Source organism: Amblyomma maculatum, chromosome 3 (genome assembly GCF_055883805.1).
Source record: "Amblyomma maculatum isolate TAMU_Amacu chromosome 3, ASM5588380v1, whole genome shotgun sequence".
Taxonomy (NCBI): domain Eukaryota; kingdom Metazoa; phylum Arthropoda; class Arachnida; order Ixodida; family Ixodidae; genus Amblyomma; species Amblyomma maculatum.
Genome location: NC_139346.1, coordinates 196,551,573 through 196,573,570, shown reverse-complemented (window position 1 = coordinate 196,573,570; position 21,998 = coordinate 196,551,573). Strand labels below are relative to the sequence as shown.

Here is a 21,998-nt window from a genome sequence, read left to right as displayed (position 1 = left end):
TTCATTTATTCGCTGCTTTTTCCGAAGACACCTATGCTAAGATAAACGACATGGACATCATATTATACCACCAGAAATCATTTTCGGTGCAGATGCAGGTTAGTGAGCATACTATGTACACTAAACGTCGATCAGGCCGGTGAATAGGACCTGAGTAATGTAGTCTCCTTATGTAATCCGCGCGGTTCTGATATAGACGCGCTCATGTTGTGAGGCGATACGGAGCTGAGCTGGTCTCATCACAGTGGACAAAGGTAGCTTGATGCACTGTCTGATCTTGTATTGTGTGCGTGAAGTGCTAAATGACACGGGACATAGGGAAGAGATGAGGACTGAATAATCACGATGCATTCTTCACCTGGTAAGGGTGGAAAACAGTTTCACTTTCTGCAATTTGGTGCGGCGACAGGGACGCTAGTTTAGTGCTGTTAGCGGCGATGGTCGCTACCCGCAGGCGCCACAGCCGTTATAGTTCCGGGTGCGATGGACGGCTACGAGCTTATCCACAGCGAGCTGGGCGCACTCGAGTGGTACAAGCTGTTCGATCCGGCCATCCAGCTGGCCTCCGAGGGATTCATCGTCGGGCGCCACCTGGCGAGTGCGCTTGAGAGACACAGGGCCTCCATCGAGGCCAGCGCCGATCTCAAGTGCGTCTGCGGTTAACTTCACTTCAAGCTACTCTAATCAATACCCAGAAAAAAAATTGCGGAGGTTAAAGTATACTGAAACACTTCATAAGGAGCGAAAGCACCCGCCACAGCGTTTGTGTATTTCCTCCGGGATACGGATTAGACTGTGTACTGTCTAGGAAGCCGCTGGGATTGTCCAGGCGAGACCGAGAGTGCCCCGCTACCGCGCGACGTGGCCAGATTGCGGACACACACATACATGTTAATTAGACGACGTTAGAGGGTTTTCGCTAGGCTCCGATCCTTCGGATTTGTTCTTTCGCAATGAAAACCAGGAGTCGTTTTCGTGGCCGTCGAAGCAGCTGCCTTCAACACTATGAGAAGAGCATCCGGGTGTCTTGCACGTTGTCCTTTAATTGTTCTGCGAGCAGGGGTTGGCACCATCTCCGCACATATAATACCGATAGCCATCGGTTGCTCCGGGAGTCTATGGATTGCAATGCAATACCTATAAATAAAGCCCTTTTGCAGCATGTTGAGTGTATGGGGACGTCTTCAATCCGCTTATTTCTGTCTGCAGTACTATCATGACTTACTTCCGTTCCGTGTCGTATTATCTGCCAACATTTCGACTTGGTTGATAAACTACGCATGCTAGCCTCGTATGCAATTCGCAGGACCCGTTTCTGGAACACGGAGACTAACAGCGTGCTGAAGGAGGGCGACCTCTTGGTACAAGGCACGATGGCAGACACGCTGAGCGACCTGGCCATACACGGAGCCCAGCTCCTGTACGAAGGAACATTGGCTAAGGAAATCGTCGAAAGCATCGTGGCAGGAGGTACCGGCGCGACTACTTGGCACAGTCAAACGGTTGCACATTCGCACAATTGTTTTCAGCATGGAGGAAAGAAAAAAATTTCGTTCCTCCATTGTTGTCAGCAAGATGTCGCATTCCGCGTCCTCGGTATAGCAGAAAGGCAACCGAGACTCGGTTTTGCTTGGACATTCTGAATATCGCCTTCACCGCATCGGCATTAAAACCCAGGGGATATTTGAACAATTCCGTAGCAAAAATAAACTCATTACTCCAAATGCTTTAGGACTGAAATTTTCGCATCTGTCGCAAAGAAAAAGGACGTGCTCTTTCGCCAGTCACCGTAAGTGAGAAATGCGTAAAGCCTGTGCGTTATCATGGTATCATGGCGTCAGGAGGTAACAGCCAGGCAATAGCGAATATTGATGAAAACGGCGTGTTCAAAAGGGAAGAAAAATAGGGGCCGCTGTTATACCTTATATAATACTTTATCATTGTGTAAAAAGCTCACAGTAAGGCTGCAGTAATAAGATAAAAATCAGCTGTGAGAAAAGGAGATGCAACACGCAATACCTACCTGACCGGAGTTAAACCTCAATGGTGAAGGCAAGAGGAATGAAAGAATGATTATTCGAATGCATGCGCTTAAACGAGGACACACAGGTACAAGACAGATAACAGGACAAGCGGTAACACTTTATTTCCAGAAACGGCTCCTTTTATAGTCGTCAGAGGGAGAAGAAAAAATAAAGATAGTAGAGAGATTTAGCTTACCGTGATCCGCGATCCGCCACCGTGACTTTCTACCACGGTGGGCGGAGCGCTCAAGCTGATTGGTCCCGACGCGGCAGGCCTGTGTGCCGACATCCAGTATGTGGCGCCATCTATCGGCGTCAAGAGGATCTGGGCATGCGCAGTGGAACGCGCGGTAGCGGATCACGGTAAGCTAAAACTCTCTAATAAAGATTGATCACGCACGAGATCAGGAGTAAGGCACAAGAATGGGACACAGCGATACAGCAAGACCTACCCCATTCCTAAAGACGCATTCTTTTTTATTTACCATGATCGAGGGAGTGCTAACGCAAGCACTCACACTCACGATTTTTCTGGTTTTTCTTATCTCTACCAGTTCGCGTGCTATAGCGTCTTTACCTCTGCTGATAATACTGGTTTCTTGAAGGCTTGCACTTCGCGTGTCTTTTTTTTTTTACGTCCTTCTCGCATTTCTTGCAGTAAAGCGGCAGATTCGAATCTGTTCAGTTCTTCAGCAAAAGTTCGTGCTGTAAACCTTCATTAATACAACGGCCTGTTTGTCGGATGTAAATCTTTCCACACTCAAATGGGATCTCATGCACAACAATGACCGCGAATTACACAAAATGCTTTGCATGCTGGGCTTGGCACACTTTTCTCAACATTTCCAGAATGAATCATTCGGCACAATGATGCGAGTTCCCGTCGTCTTTAGAGCCTCAGGAAACTGGCGGTTGAAAAGTGACTCCAGGAGCAAGTGATTAAGATGCCGCAAAAGCGCGGTATCGGTTACCGTGAGCTTTAACGATGTGCTGTGAGATATAACTATTGTTTTTGTTGTTGTGGCTGTAGGAAGAAGGAAAAGAAAATGCACGGGCCTGCTACTGGCTCTGTAGCTGAGCCACATCCACTGCCTCGTGCGGACAGAAGAGGAAATAGAGAAGAAAGGAAAAAGAAGAGGGAGAGAAAGACGCGCGCCTCAACAGCCGTCGTCCATGCTTTCTCTGACAACGCGACTCAACTGGCACAGAAACTCCGGGACCAGTATCTGTGTACAGCCCAAGACCCCCGTCTATTAGCATATTCTTATGCAAGCAGAGAGAACACAGAGCTGAATTAACTTTTCCAGCTCCATGATCTCTGGGTGGCTCTTGCCAAAATGAAATGGGGCACTGCCCCGGGAAGGGATAATGTCACCGTGAAGCTACAGAGCCAGTGGCAGGCCCGTGCATTTTCTTTGCCTTCTTCCTACAGCCACAACAATAACAACGTTAAAGATCCCCAGGTGGTCGAAATTACTCCGTAGCCCTCCGCTACGGCTCCTCTTTATCTCTTTCCACTTTCACTCCCACCTTCCTCCCTTCCCTTAAGGCGCGGTTGAGGTGTCCACAGAAAACAAGTGAGACAGTTACCGCGCCTTTCCATTCCTATAAATCAATATATCAATCATGTCTACAGATGCTGCGTCTTTTTTGTAAACCAAATATTTTTTGTCGACCGAGAAGAGTGACAGATACGGCACCTTTCCTTTCTTCTAGGCCCTATTACTAATAAACATGGAAGACAAGGCACTTTAATACAATGATCTCAAGGCTCTGTTTGTAATCGTTCCAGAGTGAAACCAATAAATTAAATATTGAAAATAGCGTCGTGTCTTATATCAATAGAGATATCTCTCGACTACAGTGTTGCAATCTCGACGTTTGGTTCATCAGCGTTGAACCCCCCTAAAAGTTTTGTCAAGGCGAAACCCTTTCTAGACTATTGGAACGAAATCTCATGCGCAAGAGTTGCGCGCGAGATCTGTCATATTACATTAGATTCCACAAGATTAGTTCTTGTCTAGCGTTCCTGCCATATGCAATGCCACACTCGATTGATTGATTTATAGGATGGGAAAGGCGCGGTAACTGTCTCACTCTGTGGATACCTCAACCGCACCGTAAGGAAAGGGAGGAAGGTGGGAGTGAAAGGGGAAAGAGAGAAAGAGGAGCCGTAGTGGAGTGCTACGGAGTAATTTCGACCACCTGGGGATCTTTAACGTGCGCTGACTGCACAGCACACGGACTCCTTTTCGTTTCGCCTCCATCGAAACGCAGCCGCCGAGGTCGGGATCGAACATGCTACACTTGAACGCGCGTCAAGGTGGTGGTGGTGGTGACAAACTTTATTAAGATGAGCCTTAGCTGTGACATCCTAGGGATGGAATGGCTCTTGGGTGCGTGTCGTGGCCGGAAGGTGACGTTTCCCGGCGACTTCCAAAGCCCAGTCCACCAGCTGCCGTTGGGCAACCGGCTCAGAACTGGACAAGGATCGCCACGCGACAGGAGCGATGGTGTACTGTCCCAAATACCGGAGAGTGTGTGACAGATACTGCGTCTTTCCTTTCCTGTAAACCAATTATATTTATATGTAGCAATGCAGTGAACGCCGACAAAAGGTAAACGATGAGAGGCAGGAAGAAAGGGTAGGCTTTCGCCATTCTAGTTAAAAAGACTAGAGACCCTCAAAAAATGTTTACAACTATGAGTGGGGCCATTGAAAAACACGGATTTCAAAATTTTCGTCAGCAGCCAGCCAGGTGGTAACGAACGCTCCATGCATGCCTTGTGACACCTAAACCGTGAGTGCATGCTTTACAAGCCTTGCTATTTGTGAACACGGTGTGTCCCATATTCTCTTTAATTCATTTTATTTCATAGAATAAAGACAAGAAACTTTGTACATTATTCGAGGTTCATTAATGAGGCGTAACTAATATGTGCCATACCGCAGTCATCCACGCCAACAGCAATTTTCTTGCGCATTCCGCCACGTACTAAGGCACAGCTGGTTAACTGTGTCTTTCTGGGCGCAGGCGGTTCCATCAGTGAAGGAGACATGATGGAATACGAGGCCGTATGGATGGACGCGATTAACCTGAACCTCATGAACGGCTTGGTGTTCCACTCGGCGCCCGCTCCGGGAAGCGGTACCCTGCTGGGTGCGGCCGTGTCGCAAGTGTCCCTCGAGTAAGGATGGTGGGCGATAACACGTGCAAAGCATGTTATCTCCTCACCATCACCGTGCCGTGTGATGGAAGTTGGAGTAGGCACTGTTTCAAAATATGGGTCGATAGGATTTGCATCGTTGTTCCCCGTTAAAACTGGGGTTCGCCTGATCGTAGTTTGATCGTAGAGTCCAGTGACTGGCAGTTTGCGAACTGCTACGATCGACAGGCTGACATTGCTCGCTCTAATGCACTAAGCTAATGTGGAGTAGCGCGTAATTACCAATGGACCGCTTTGTTCCTGATCAAAACTGTTCATGAAACGAGTCGTCAGTAACCAAATGGTGAGAAAATTTAGCGAAAATGCCCGACAGTAAAGTCTGATTCTGTGCATAATGGTGACAATGGGTGAAACACAGGCATGTGAGCTCCAAGTGCATTGTAGCTTCTGCTGCCTAAATTGCGTCTTACGGTAAGACATAACCCTTTGCTCTCAAGAGTTATGCAGGAAGAGGAAACTTTTCACACTGCCTCTTTTTTACAAGGAACATGCATGGCAAACGCAAAAAATTCCCGCGCTGCCAGAACAATTACGCAATTTCTATCGCGCCTTTATATACACAAAGCATTGCTTTGAAGGTCTCAGCTATGCTTCGTTAAGCTGAAGACTGAAGTTATGCAAACCAACATATTTTGCAACATCTGTAACTAAAACCACTTTGACAGCGATCTTGTTTCCAAAACAGGCAAATGAAACTATCCGTTCTCCAGAGCTTCAGTAATACACGGAGGCATTTCTTCCACCTATTCTGCGTTAGCGCAAACAGCTACTTGCATTCATTTCGAATACCTTGCTTCAAATGACGTCATGCGGCTCCTGACCGAAGGTTCCGCATATAAGCTGCAGCCATCCGCAGAACGCTCTTTCTCATCGGTAGTCGATACTGAAAAAACAAAAAATACCTGTCATAGCCAATGGAACCGCAAGTGCATCCGTAACGAAGTTTCTTTCTTGAAAGAGGTTTAGCATTGCTTTTACATTGAGACAGAGGTGTCGTTCGGAATACCGTGACCAAATCTATTTCGATTGTGAATAAGACAGCATCAGATGATGCCCGTTAGAAGTATATGAACGAGACGCACCGTCCTAACACACATAATGCTCTCTCTGTCTCTGCTGCCCAGCTTTGCCCGCAGACACGAAGAGGATGCCGTCGCCATTTCGATGATGTCTGGTAAAGAGCTCCACAAGTAAGTGCGTGGCTCCTGCTTACGAGCACTACCTGCTTTCTTCCAGTGGAACAAGATTGGTCGTTCCGTGCATGAGTGCACTTGTGTTCACGACAACAAATGGGTGAAATAGGAGTCAGCGTTAAATTAATTTCCTACCGTCTGGTAACAAGGATTGCTGTAGCAGCTGGAAGGCCCTTTCTGATTTATTAAGACAGTTTAATAATAGTATTTTCAACGAGGATGGCAGAATTTATTGCAGGAACGTAGACAGTGCGTGTTAGGGAAGCCCAGGTGGTCAAAATTATCTAGAGTCCTCCACTGGGTGTCTCTCATAGACTGGTCGATTAGAGGCAATAAACCCAATAAACCTGAAATATAAATTTTTTTTATCTCTTGCTATACTATCACGTCACTTGCGTGGCCCTTTGGTAAAAATTCCCACAATTTAAAATACCTTAGTTGCAAGTTGCAAACACGTGCTCTCTCTCCCTCCCGCACGCGCGCGCACGCGCACACGCACGCACACACACACACACACACACACACACACACACACACACACACACACACACACACACACACACACACACACACACACACGCACACGCACACGCACACGCACACGCACACGCACACGCACACGCACGCGCACGCGCACGCACACGCACACGCGCACGCGCACGCGCACACGCACACGCACACGCACACACACGAATTAGTTGCGCACACAAAGTATATTTATTGTTTTGTTGTTTGACATTTACATATGTAAACAAAAACCGTTGCGGGAACCCCAGGATTGATCCTAGTGACGAGGACAAAGATATAAACTTTTATTTAAGGCTGGCGAGAAATATCTGTTTTCTGTGGGCGGCCTCCTCAGTCCAAGAGGTTGTGAAGTCGAGACATCTCCTTAGTCTGGGCGACTAGACATATATGCTGTAGGGCGTTTGGCATTTTGAATGGGCATTCGTAGCTGGGTAGGCGATGGGTGACATCTTATGCAGCGAGGTGCTGTGGACGTGAGTGTTTTTATGAATTTTTGTTTTGCAGGATGACTGCTTCTTCACTTAGTTGCACATGAGGCGAAATTGAAATTAACTTTATTTCAGCGCCTTTTGCATTGATACTGAAGGGTGGTAGATTAAAAGCCATCCAAGCGGCTTGACAAGGTCCATGGCCCCATGCACTTGAAGAGGCAGACACAGGAAGGAAACGTATACAGGGCGCGAACTTTCATACCTACTCTCAGGCTTTCTTATGTAGGCATAAAAACACAAGAAAACAAAATCAAAAATCAAAAGAAGAAAATAAAAAGGGAACAGTGTAAATTAACATGGAAAAAGCTTGCCCACTCGTATTCAAACAACTGGGAGGGAGAAGAAAACGTAGCACTTGCATTCTGTAGTTGGTGCGTGTACGCGCAGCTTCCTACGCTTGCTACATGCGGGGGTCATGCGCATTTCTTTTTTTTTTTCAAGATAAGAAAAAGTTCTGAAGAAATGGTCCTTATACATAATGGCCATTTAATACCGATTAAAAAGAGCCTTTTTATAAAGTTGAGCATTGAGATTAAACCGAGGTCTTTAAAGAGGGATTCATTATGACAGCCCTGTGGAGAGTTAGTAATAGCACATATCGCTTACTTTTGAAATTTATGAAGTTCGTTAATGTTGATTAAAGTGGCGGTTGCTCCCACTAAATAACAATATTTGATGTTAATCATGAACAAACTGTTGTGAATTATGAGTGTAAAGCTTCTTGTTAAAAAAAAAAAAAACCAATTCACTGAGTAAGTCACATACCCTCGACTACCTGGCTGCGAACAAATCTATGTGCATGTATCAGCTCACATGTTTCTCAAAAAGTACGCCAAAGCATTCAACTTGACAGACAATTTCAATTTCGAATGTTCTGCATTTCAATGTAAATTATTGTCTGTTCTGCGGTTTTTCGGCCTGAACAACACTGGTTTTGTTTTAGCTGCATTAATGGCGAGAGCGTTTGCAGTGCTCCATATCGAAATTATTGCTAACACTATGTTGGCATAACTAACCACGTCAGTAGGATCTCACCCTCTAAAAAGTAATCTGGTGTCATCTTATTCATGGTTAATAATGCGTGGCAGTATCTATGTTAACGAAGTCCTAAGGGAATATATGTCCTGCTATTAAGTTTATTGCTGGGGCATGTCAGTTTATTTCTTGGACACGTATCCTGGCTTTCCTAAATTCTCACTGGCATTAGCGCCAGGCTCGCGTACTCTCGAGCTGAGGCGTTGGCAACCTCGTTTCCTTCCCGGCGGGGGGGGGGGGGGGGGGGAGGGGGTGACCCGGAGGATAAGATGTAGGCGTCTGTGAGGTGACGTAAGTGATTTGAAGAGATATGATAGAAATTATTCCCTTGTGGTAATTTCTGCATTCAGACTGTGAATTGGTGGAGATGCTGGCAAGTTTCTCACGCGCCAAGAAGGCTAAGGCGAGTTTATCCTTTTATTTTGTGACAGTGCCATTTGTTGCCAATAATTCGCAAGCCTCTTTAATAAAGGTAATCCATGACGTTAATGGCATGGTCGTTTCTTTCGCGTATCTTTCTGCATCAGTTCATCTAGTGTCTGGGTTTGTTCCCTGCGCTTCAATTAGTGCTCGAATTCTTGCCAGCCACCATTTTTTAGTGGTTGGTAGAATGAATATTTCACGATTAGGGGCTACTGTGACGTATGCTCAGCAATCTTCCGGAATGCGTTCCGTGGTGCAGTTTGGTTTCACGAATCTTTTTATCCATATTTATTTTGCGTTTGCATGCCCTACTTCTGTTAGCTTTAAGAATTCACTTGGTCAACTGTGTGCGCCTCGGCTAGCTTCTTCCACGTGTTGGGGAGGCCGAGGTGGAGGCATTGCGTAGAGGCGCGTACGGTTATACCAGTGGTGATTTTGATAAACTTGCGGATGAGAGCGTTCAGGTTTTAGACTTCTGCCTCCTTTAGAATAGGAAATGTTGTCCAGTATGTTACGCAGCTTATGAAGAGGAGGGCGAAAAACTATGCTAACTTCTACACGCAGCAAAGTATCGGTGTAAACAGAAGCATTATTCATCGATTACCGACAAAAGCCCGTTTTCTGTCGCGCCTATATTCATAATTCTCTCATCGTGTTCTTATTAGAAGCTAGTCCGTATAACATGAACAACCTACATCCACCAACATCAATGACCATGTATACAGTGTTCAAAACTGTCCATAAAGCAACCGTGTTACCCATAGTAACGAACCGTGAAGGAACACAAAACAGCCAGATTAAAAAGTAAACTGATTAAGGCCTCCTCCTGCGCGTGAAAATTGACAGCGAAGTGGAAGTTAGATAAAATCCCGGGAACTCCAAAGCCTTAAATTTATTGCTTTTTATTTTTGAAGTAATACCATACAACCCTTAATGGCGAACGAGATGTGTGATGACAACTTATGGCATGATGACGTCACTGGTATTCAGATTTTGTTCCTTGAACAGGTAGTGTAAATCTACACTTAATCTGCTGGATTTGCTCAACCTGGCTGTCACCGTAGCAGAAGTGGAAGTACTATTTTTTGTTTTCACTCCAATTCAGTGCGATGCTGCAGATAGTAAGGCGCGTCGACCCGGCACATTCATACTATTTTAACCCCCGGGTTTCTCGGTGGTGTCTGGGCGAAAGAAAGAATGAAAACTTGGGGTGCAGTTTATGTTTACCTTATGAATATCAAGCGACATCGTCTGTAAATTTCACATCTGCATTAATTCTTTCGCCTATCCGAGTGAGACCTTTAACGCTGTCAAGCTATGTATGTACAAGGTCGTACGCTTTTAGTTAGAACATGCATGCTTCCTTTAAACTTTGCCATTGTCTTCTAGATGGCCACGCATTCAAGCAAAGTGGCGCAGGCTCAAACGACCCGAAGGCGAGGATTCTCATAGTCGGCGACTTGGCTTCAATGCATGGTAGAATCGGAGGCAATGGCGCTCTGAAGAGAGCATGCTTCTTCGCACTAAGAGTGTACGACCCAGTTCATGTATGAATAATACATGATGTTGGGGCAGTCTAGATTTCGGTCTTTTCACTGTCCATGTATAAACGCGACAAATCTACATGGCCTCCAGTCTGATTCGCCGGATAGCGAGTTTCTATATTAACGAGACCAATTACATTGAAGGAGTCTAGCTGATCCACACACAAAAATACTGTCCGTAATTTCTGTCGCATATGTATAATAACAGGGTTCGAGCTGTCGTGAAGCCAGTGTATAACATGTCATATACTGTATACAGGATACGCTTTGATGGTATACGTCGTTTCTAGTATTTCTGCATTAAAAAGATTCGAGCAACGTTTGTAGCCGTCTGAGCTTTCCGCGGCAGTGTGATGATGTCGTCTCCAATAGGGCGCATTAAAACTGTCAAAGTTGCAGTTTTCCGAAAGCAGCCTTTGACATCATTTGATTGCGTAGCATGACAGCGACGTTTTAAATGGATGCAAACCAATCAATGTTCTTTTTTTTTATGCTAAGCCATATTTTGCTAAACGCTATACGCTGTGATTAACGCACTGTGTTTGCCTTTTCGCGCAGGCTTGTCGAATCGCTGAAGTTCGCATTCGCAAGACGAGGAGAGCTTGGGGATGATGTAGAATCTAGAAATGTAAGTGTACCATATTGCCACTACTTTATTCGTGCTTCCTTCTGTTATTAAGCAATCCTGCTATAGCGCAGCTTTAAGGCACCCATTTCTCGATTTAGCTAATCGGTGGAATGAACAAGGAGAAGGGAATGGGGAGGGGAGCGAATGCGGAGCATAACGCGCGATCAAAGCATAGCGATATCGAAGAAATCACACAGAGGAAAGCGAAAAGGGGTGCACGGCGGACACATGAAAGCCGAGAACGCGAAACCGTGAAGAGGAAAATGGAAGTTTCGGCGGCACTAGGCGTCAGCACCGAGATAGTGACAAGATCAGCGCGGCCCAGCAGCGTAGGTCGCGACAACGTAATGTAGGATTGAATAGTCAGCAAATGAATCCAGGCGCGGTTATCAGTCTAGTCACGAGGTGCCCTATGTCACCTGAATCATAATCGGGCAGCTTCATTTGCTTACTCTTCACCGCCAATCACACAGCCCTGACGTAGGCTGCTGGGAAAGTGCGTGATGCACCGGGATTGCTAAGTTCTCGAGGCTGACGGGGTGGGCGAGGTGACAAGGAGACAAGTGGAGGAGAATAGGGCGACTGGGACTGAAACTGTCACGCCCACTTCCGCTGTGCTACTTTGTGGTCGAGCAGCGGCGTCCCGTTCACACCTAGGCCGATCGCCACCGACTTTCAACACTGCGCGTTCCATATGTTATCGCCTATGCACTCACATGTCGCATTACCGAATATCATAATCGTCTGCCAATTGTCGCGCATGTTATGGTTTTAAGCACAATAAAAAAAGTCTATGTATACGATAGTTTGGTGCATTTTAACACTATAGCGTTAAAGGTTCCATTCACCGAAAATCCGGCTCCAGTGGCCTGCGTTGGCATTGTGAATGAAAAATCATGGCCGTGTCTCTGGCAGGCGATAACTGATAGCTGATATGGGCTAGCACTAACTGGACGTAGTAGTTACCTGACATTACGTTTGGCAGCAGCTGCCAACTCAGGCCTCTCCTTTCGCATGGGGAGGTAATATCAGAATAAGCCTTCCATGATCCTTGCATGCACGTTACCCGTAGGCCACACAGGCACGTTCGTAGGCTTTGTTAAAGCGGGGCTTTATATGTGATATGGTAGCCTACGCTATCGCGTCCTACCCTTAAAGGCGGAGCTTAAGTGTACCCCATAATTTTTTCAGGACGATCACTTTACTTCCTTAGGACGATAATTAAAAAGGTAGCTAATTATTATGCGAAGCATATTAACGTAGGTTTCGGGCCTTCGCGCGACGCCCGGCGGTGGCCACCATTGACCCTGAAGTGGGGTCACGTGACATGACGTCACGTGATGATGTCACACCGGCTGCAGATGGGGCCTCATATCGCGCCGTCGGTCGCCTCCCGGCGGTGGCCACCATTGACCTTGAAGTGAGATCACATGATGTGACGTCACGTGATGACGTCACACCGGCTGCAGATGGGGCCTCATATCGCGCCGTCGGACGTCGCCCGGCGGAGGCCTCCACGCTTCGGTTCGCGCCGTCGCGCGCGACGCGGCGGCGGCGCCACAATCGCTGCATCACGTGATATGTGACGTCACGCCAGGGATGAAGCGGCGCGCGCCCGCCGTCGCGTCAGTCTCTGTGCCCGCAACTGCGTCAGCGTCTTTGCGCCGGGCGTGTATGCGGTCAAGATGCCTACGACGATTAACCTAAAACCACGTCTCCGTTACTTAGCCCCATCCACACTGAGGCAGCTGCTTATAACATGCTTCGCATCCACTGGGCTTAACCTTGATAAGCCTCCAATTTTTTTTTACTATAATCATTCCTTGGAAAAAAAATATGCAGAATAGGCCACCTAACGTTCAAATATTCTTAGTATATATCAGTGGACAATGATATCATCTTCCTAAAAGAAGCTTGGTCACTTTAATCTCGGACAAATGGTAGGAATAAAGACAGAACTCTTTGAGAGTTCTTTCAATCCGAGACTGAGTAGTATACCGGTGCATAAAACGGCACCTAAAACGTGTCATTTTTGACTAATTTATATATCAAATTATTTACAACTGCGTAAATTCTACTTTTTGAACAGAAAGAGAAGACATTGCTACAGAACATTATCCAAAAAATTGATAAAGGCTTAAGAAGCAGCGATAATCCGCTGTTAAATCCCGATGACTACGGACTGACACATTCCTTTGCCGAGGATTATGGCGGTGCTCATCTATGTATCCGGGCTCCCAACGGAGATGCTTTCTCCATCGTCTCCAGCCTCAATGGCGAGTAAGTGCCTTCTGCATTAAAATCCGCAGTTCTTAAAGAGCTCTAGATAACCTTCGCAGTCAGACACGTGTATATTAAACCTGGGCTAAAACTTCGCGTACCTAGTCTAACTTTCGCGAGACTCCTACCTTTCTGTGGATTTAGGCATGCATTTCTAGCCAAGTACCTTTTTCTTATTTCATGATCTTTCGTTTCAAGATCTCACCGTGAATTAAGTAGGTTTGATTCATTTTTATTTTTGCGCAACTCATCTTGTGACGGCCGATATGAACTTCTGTCAGTTATTTCATCTGGCAGAAATAAATTATAGAATTTTGACCATGCATTTTCGACCCCGAAGGTAAATGCAACTGCGATGAAAGAGAAACATGCACACACAGCCACAGGGCGAATACAGATATCTTGTAAAGCAGAAAAAGAACTCTTCTAACATCTGAAATTTGTGGCAAGCTCTCATTTACTTCAATTCTCTTGTGCACTGCGCTTCCGTCACCTTGCCTAAGTGTCGCCAGAACTCGTTTGCAGGATGACAGTTGTAAGCAGCTTTTCTCATTCATTACGAAGGAAGCCAGATGCCATTGAAACAAAACAACGTAATGGGGGAAGAGGAAGGAGAGGGTGGAAGTAGTCCTTTTAGAGGTGGCGATATACACATTAAACTGGCGCAGGTTCGGCAGTATGTTCACAACTTCATCTGGTCTGCTGCTGAACAACTACATGGACGCTTTCGTCAAACGTCTCGAGCCGGGCGCACAGACAGCCAATCTACTGGGACCGTCGAAGGCACCCATGACCTCAATGGCCCCCGTAATCATCACCAAGACGTCTTCGGCTTTCCCTTTGCACTCGCTCTTCGGAGGAAGCGGCGGCATGGCCGGATTATCGGCGGTCGCACAAGTACGTCACAAGCAGCGTGGCGTTCTCTGCTTCCGTGTTTTCCATAGCATTCGCTTAACGTCGTCTAAAGTCGCAGGCAAAATGTACACAATATTTCTGAAAAAGCTGAACCTTGAGATTTATTGAATAATACGAAACGTGCGCGTAAGTAGCTGCAAGCTCTTTCATTTTTACGATCATCCTTATAATTCACACGCACCGTAGTATAATAGTACGTGGAGTTTATATTATCCCGAAGCGACTCAGGCACGCCATTTTGTCGCCGAGCGAGGAGCCGACCGGCGGCACAGAAAGATCGAGGGGCGCCGGTCAACAAAAGGCTCGCAGCAGCGATGATGGTGGTGACGACAACGCATAAAGGGCGCACATTTCAACTTCCCAGATCTATCGGCTCTTTGACGAAGTTCGGGCTCGGGAAGCCGCGCTAGAGCAAGAGCGTCGGAAACATAGGAATCGACAGCGTCATGCGGCCGCCGGCGACCAGGCACCTACTCATTGGTTTGGACAGTTTTTAGAGCGTTAGCTCCACTGATAGCATTCTTCAACGTCACATTAGTCTGACACTTGACCTTGAGGAATGGATCGCGCAGCAATAGCGCGTACCACGTGAAGGAAAGGTGCTTTAACTAGCCCTTCTGGTTCGAAACCTCAAAACACGCCTGCGAGAATGGAGGAAGGCGGGAGTGTAATAAAAGGAACAGCTGCCATTAGTGGAGACCTATGGAGTAATTTCGACCACTTGGGGATCTTTAACCTCCTCTAGCATCGTACAGCACACGGACGCCTTTGCATTTCTCAACAGAAAAGGCGGCCGCGCTCGGGTTTGAACACGAGTACTGATGGCTTGGTTTTGGTTTATGGGGTTTAACTTCCTAAAGCGACTCAGGCTAAGAGACGCCGTACTGAAGGTCTCCCTAAATTTCAACTACCTGGGGTTTTTAACGTGCGGTGATATCGCACAGTAAACGGACGCCTATCCGATTCGCCTCCATCGAAACGCACCCGCCGGCGGTGGGGTTCAGTGTGATGTCATTGCTGTGGTTGTTGCGACTGAAGGAAGAAGCAAAAGAAAATACACGGGCCTGCTACTGGCTCTGTAGCTTAGCCACCTCCGCTGCCTCGTGTGGACAGAAGAGAAAATAGAGAAGAAAGAAAGAGAAACGGGGGAGAAAGACGCGCGTCGGCAATAGCCATCGTCCACCACCGAAACGGTAGCGGGTGTAATGACGGCCTACAACAGATAAAAATATGGTGGAAGGTTAGCCCCCGCCGCAAGCTGCAGTGACCTACCAGTCCCAGCCCCGTAGGGCCAGGAGCAACCATTAACCCGAAGTCCCGCCCCGGGTACTTCGGCACAGTGTCTGCAAGATCTCTCTAGTATTCTAGCCACCGTAATGTCTCATCAAAATGTATCACCGGATGTGACGTCATCAGCTGTTGACGTCAGCACTCATGACTGGAAGGGAGTTGAGTCAGTTTTAATCAATATCAAGTCATTAATAATTAAGGATGATAATAAATAACAATAAAGCAATATCAATAATTATTAGTGATAATATAATACTATTATAATAATTAGTTATTGTGGTAAAAGAAGATGATACAATAAACTCATTAAAAAGTTGAAAATCACAAAAACGTCGAATTAGCATTAATGTTTTCGCATTTTCTCAATGCAATTTCTGCAGTGACCTCTAAGGTATTTTTTCCGCGATAATGTTGAATCATTTCGCCATATCCTACCATTTGTTCTCCAGACCCGCCGTTAAATGATACGGAGGCCGTCGTGTGGAGACGACTTCAAACATACACGCACCCACACCCGATTGTGGCGAACCGTGTGTTCCGGATTGGAGATTATACGAGTGTACACACTGCGAGTTGAGAGGGTCCCTTGACCATAAAATCTGGGAATGCTCAAATGCTCCTGGGAGGGCGCTAAATATAGGTTCTAAAGAGACCTAGGAGACCTTGCTGCGTATTTCGGAACCTAGCTCCAGCTCCGTCTCGTCAGACAAGCTGAATGGGCCGACGGGACTGGAGATCTCCCCGGCAGCATCTAAAGCTGTGCCTCTCGCCTTTCCGACCTCGTGCCGAAGGGGGGAGTAGAGGTGGTGGTAGTAAAACATTTTATTGCCATTGGAACAAATACTGGGGGCGAAGCTCCCTGAATGGCACTTGGGTGCACCCTTACTGCATGGGAGACGCCCTGTTAAGACAAAAGAAAGTCCTTTAAGAGCAATCCTCCTCATAGCACTGGAAATGATCTTCTGTCGGTCTTGACTTGAGGGGCTCTTAATGAGAGACTCCCAGTAGGACTCGGCGACGTTCAGTGATGGGGGATGAGGAAAGGTGGGGCATGCAAGAAGGATGTGTAGGAAGTGTCCTGGTTTGCCGCAGAGTCTGCGTGATGAGGAAAACTGGTCTGGGTATCGGGCATGTAAAGTGTAGGGTATGAAGCAGTCCAAGTCTGCAAGCTTCGACAGTGTACGGCCTGCGCTATGGTGGGAGAGGGGGCTGGGGGTATATATTTTCTTCGTTTGTCCCGGTAGTACGAGAGAATATCACAGAAGGAGAGCAGGCGCTCCTCGGCCTGCAGAGGGGGCTCCATTTCTCTAGCCCGGAAAGTAAGACCTCGGGCTAGGGAATTAACCTCCTCATTGCCAGGGAGGCCGGCATGTGCTGGAGTCCAGATGAGGCTTGTGGGGGGAGGGAAGGTGCCATTTCTTTCGGACAATAAAAGCTTTTTTCCTATTCTTGCTCCTCCACGATGGTGCAGCGGTTAGGGCACTCAACTGTTGTGCTCAAGCATGCGGGATCGAATCCTGGCCTCGGAGGCCGTTTTTTGATAGAAATGAAAAGTGAGGCACCCGTGAACCCTAGAAATTTCAGGAGCCTTCCACTACGGTGTCCCTTTATAGTCTGAGTCGCTTTAGGACGTCAAACCTGATTAGACAGGCAATAAAGAAAAGAAAACCGCGTCTCTCATAGCATGAATCAGTCTGGGGCATTAAACCCCATAAACCAAACCATCTAGAGGGAGAGGTTCCAGTGACTGTAGGAGAAGTGGCTGCTCCCGGCCCTCTGGGCTGAAAACCAAAGGCCTACGCCATTTGCGGCGGGTGCTCATTGCCACCTGTGTGTCTGTACCTGTTGTGTATGCCGTTATTGCACGTCTGTCTCTCTTTTTTTTTTTCTCGTCTTTCTATTCTTCTCTGTCCGCACGAGGCAGCGGTAGTGGCTTAGCTATCAAGCAACTTGCCAGGACCGTACATTTCATATTCCTCCTTCTTGCAGTCGCGACAGCAGCCAACTATTTTTTTTTTTGTACTGGGTTACGGCGACACCTATTATTGAACGAGATAACCAATATGTCGTGTAATAAAAGTATGGAACCTTACCGGCTTGTACGTCACTGACAGCAGAGAGTTAAATATTGCCTGAGCCTTTCCTCCCACTCACTTTCAGCTAATCACGTGCGCTGCGGACTATACCTACCGCGAGTGCGTCCTCAACGACGTAAGGATTCACCCAACCCTGGTGGGCAAGGAATTCGTTGTGAACGTCGCCGGCAAGAATCCGGATTGTGACGCGGTAATTTCGCCCGTCGCCTCTCTAAACCACAAGGCACAGTTGAAAGAAATAATTCTACGCGAGCACACTGAGTAGCGTAATTTGTCGACGTTCAGCCAAACAACCTTAAAACATGCGAAGTTTTAGCTATATAGAAAACAAGCGAAACGATGCGAGTTTGTTTAGATCTTCTCAGTGTGAATTCGGTATATTTATTTATTTTTTTAAATTCATTCAATACTGATAACCTTGTACAGCTCCAAGCAGGGTGGGTATGGTACTATAAACAAAGTCAATAAAGTATCAAAGTGTGGGAAAAGGCAACAAAGAATCATTTCAACCGGGTATAGTGCGAGGAAAAAGGAAGATAAATAAATATATATGTGCAAATACGGCGTCAGTGCATTAGGATGACGGTGGCGAGTGGGCCTCGACGTTGAAGGCGACAGATAGGGTGAAGGGTAATTACTAGATCATGATCTCGAAGTCAGAATAGAAATCGCAACCGGAATTGTTTCCTTCTTTTATCAAAACAGTGAATCCTATTAGCCTGCATTATTTCGGAAGGTGACTCATACGAAGAAAACATAGAGAATAAACTTTACAGCTTTCCTCTGTATCTTATCGCGGCGGGTAATGCATTTAGTAAATGAGTCCCAAACGATGTATGCATATTCAAGATTCGGTCTGATCAGTGAATTGTAAGTAATTTAACACTAGGGAGGGGGGGGGGGGGGTGAATGTGTAAGCTTATGTCTTAAAACTAGAGTTTGCATAACGTAGAAGAGCAGATATTATGTATATGTAAATTCCACCCGCATATTATTCCTAAAATACGTACATAATAGTACAGTTATAATATTATTACATACAATAATAATATATTACATTAACCTTTACCTGTCATTCATAGGAGGTCCCGATACAGTCGTTGAGACTGGTACCTTTTCTGTATGTATATGCTGGAATGTACACAACCCTGATATAATAAAATTGAATTGAATATTTTACATAATATCTATATGCGTATGTGTATATTCTATATGTCAATTCTATGATTGTAGTAAGCATGGCACCTAAGCACTTATATTTATTCTCTTCATGCAATGGTGTCGAACCTAGCCTGTACGTAAAGGAAAGCGGTGTCTTTTGTCGAGAGAAGCGAACAAGGACGGTCTCATTACTGTTAAGCTTCATATTCCACCTTCGACACCACTGACAAGTCTTATCAAGGAAGGAACTATGATCAATTTTATAGTTAGTTGAAGGTATTTCCTTAAAGAGTAGACAATCATCCACAAACAACCTGATTTTCACGTTAGGAAGGTCTACCGTGACAGTATCGTTGGGTTACAAAACCAAAAAAAAGGAAATGAAAAGACAATAATAATGGTCCTAGAACACTATCTTGAAAGACCTCGAAACCTACCGGAAAACAGCCTGATTGTTGCTCGTAAACTTGTACAAATTGGTAGTGATTGGTTAATTAGTTCGTTATCTATATGTTAAAAATTTCCACAAGGTTAATGCTTCTTAGCTTTAGTATGAGTTTGTCATGTGGAACTATCGAAAGCTTTGCGGAAATTTGGAAGTATTGCATCAATCTGCCCATTTTTACCTAGAATGCTGCGAATGAATGAATTACTGTCACTAATTGCGTCATTGTTGAGCAGCCTTTTCTAAACCAGTGTTGAAAATTGGAGACTATTGTGTGCTCACCTAGAAATGCGTTAATCTGATTGGTAATAACATGTTCGATTAGATTACAACATAACGATGTATGCATTATTCGACGATAATTTTGCGCTAAAGTGCGATCACCTTTCTTGTGTACGGGTGCAACTATGACTATCTTCCAGTCACTTGGTAGTTTTCCGTGAACTAATGAAAAACGATATATAGTAACAATAAATTTTGCAATGAATTCAGCATATCGCTTCAAAAACACGTTAAGAATGTTGTCAGGACCATATGATGATTTCCTTTTTAAATTCAGATAACTGTGCCGGGGCATCAAATAAAATTCACATCGGAGGGGTGAAATACTGTGTAATAGGAGGGCAAAAGTGTGCTTTAAACAAACTTGCAAAGTAGTCATCGAAAGGACGCGCAATTTCACCGACTATTGAACCATAAACAGACATTTTTGTCAATGGTTTCTTTTTATTGTTACATAATCGCAAAACGTTTTGGGATCCTCAACAATGAAGCTAGGCAGCACTGTAATAAAGTAGCACAATGGGGTTAGCAATGGACTATGAAACGTTTAAGTTCAGCCTGTTGTCTCTGTTGCAGTCGTCATATAGTCTTAAAGTCCAGTGACTCATTACATATTCGAGAATATATACGTGATATGCGAATTGCTTCGCATTACACCATTTTTTTCAGCTGGGAAGACAATTACTGTCATGTTCTATGTTAATAATTATATAAGATACGATTTTTTCTTTTTTAATTACCGAATCATTATTTAATCTGATCGCAACTTTAACTTCGCTCCTTGAGATTTAGAAATTTGGCAGGATATTTTATTACGTGGTAACATCAATACTTTCTATTTAAAGTTGAAAACAAAACTGCTACTGTGGGTTTACAAAGACATTTTAGCACAGGGCTTCTTCAGCTAATTTAACGGAGTCTGCACTAATAACTCATTGTGATACTTTCCGGTCAAGGTGTGCTGAATTTAGCCAAATATTCGTGCAAAATGAAATGCGACAAATAAAGTTAGTACAGTGCATGAAAATAATTATTATTTACGTCATGTTAACATTGTGTAATACTTTCAAGGCATCGTAGACACAAAATACGAAATAAACCAATAACAGAACGCTTCGTGATCCTTCCAATGTCGCACATTAATTTTTATTTAGGCATGGCGAGAGCGAAGGGCTTGAAATGGGCTCGCTAAAATGGGACGAATGTCCAAATAAGTGGAAACAGAAACATAGGCAGCAATTAATGTTTTAAGGCAGTATTATTGGGCCATTTTATTAAGCACGAAACTTGACACTATAGAGGACCAAATTACCGCCAGAAGAGCAACTACGGGAGTGCTTCATCTATCGTCCTTCAGATTTGGGAAGCGCTACCTTCGTACCATGAAATCAAACTTAAGTACACAGTGAAGCGTTTCGTCATGTTGATGAGTGCTTTCCTTCTATGAAGTTAGCGCTTCACAAACCACTAGGGGAAATTATTTTGCGTGATCTTTGCTGTCAGGCTCGTTTGTTCAAAAGCAATTTTAAATTGTGAATTGCAGTTGTGAGCAGCATTGTGACTAATCGACCCAGACGTTTTACTTTTTTTTATGAGGAGAACGGGAAACTGATGATGCAATTAAGGAGTCTCTGAGGTCAGTTGGAAGTGTCATTAAAATGCGGTAATCAATCGGTACACGCCAAGTACTATTTTTTTCCTATGTGGCCTTTTGAGAGCGTTTCTTACGATGCTGGGGTAGGCGACTGCGCAGGTATGGGCGGCAGAGCGGTAAGCGCTGTGCAGTGCAGTCATCATAGTCACAGCAATTCATAGCTCTGGCGAACACTTTTTTAATTATGATAGAATGCGTAATGATTGGCGTGCGCTATAACGATCTAAACGCAGACAGAAACTCGAATATGGAGGCCAACATGGCTCCTTAAGCGCCGCCTACTTTCTGACGCAGAAACAAATGCTCACGTCCTGTGGCCACAAGGTGACCGAGAGGCTCATTCCCAGCACGGCCATCGGAGTGATGCCCACACGTCGAGGAAGTTTTTTGGCCATCAACGACACCAACCATGTGGACGGCAGTAACGCAGGAGGCCGTTTCTCCCTCTGATTCTGGCCTCCTGCACTAATATAATATCATAATAATAAAACAATTCGCGCTTAATAGTAGCGCGAAAGGTATCTTGCGAACGCCTTCTTCCTTCTTGAACATAGATATTAAATATCCACTGGAGGCTATGTCTTGATGTGCCTATAAGTTGAAGTGTTTTAAAGTAAAAATTATCTGGAATTATCCAGGCCTTGAATATACGCTTTCTTCATACCGGTAACAACACTGATATATGCGTGCGGTGCGCTGGAATATTTTGGCAGCTTTTTGGCATATTTCCTGCCTTACTACTTGTCTGAGTATTTGTACATCAATTTTGAGTATTCGTCGT

At 45.4% G+C, this 21,998-nt stretch overlaps 1 protein-coding gene across 1 annotated transcript; it reads left to right on the top strand.

The window, feature by feature from the left end:
• The first annotated feature begins 483 nt into the window (after positions 1–483).
• Positions 484–21,667, top strand: LOC146197354 (scoloptoxin SSD14-like). The gene is made up of 9 exons (XM_084597173.1): positions 484–647; positions 1,307–1,470; positions 5,060–5,213; positions 6,377–6,442; positions 11,025–11,094; positions 13,184–13,374; positions 14,043–14,271; positions 17,740–17,865; positions 21,512–21,667. Exons 1-9 carry the CDS (start codon positions 484–486, stop codon positions 21,665–21,667), a joined length of 1,320 nt encoding a protein of 439 aa, XP_084453299.1.
• Positions 21,668–21,998: the final 331 nt, after the last annotated feature.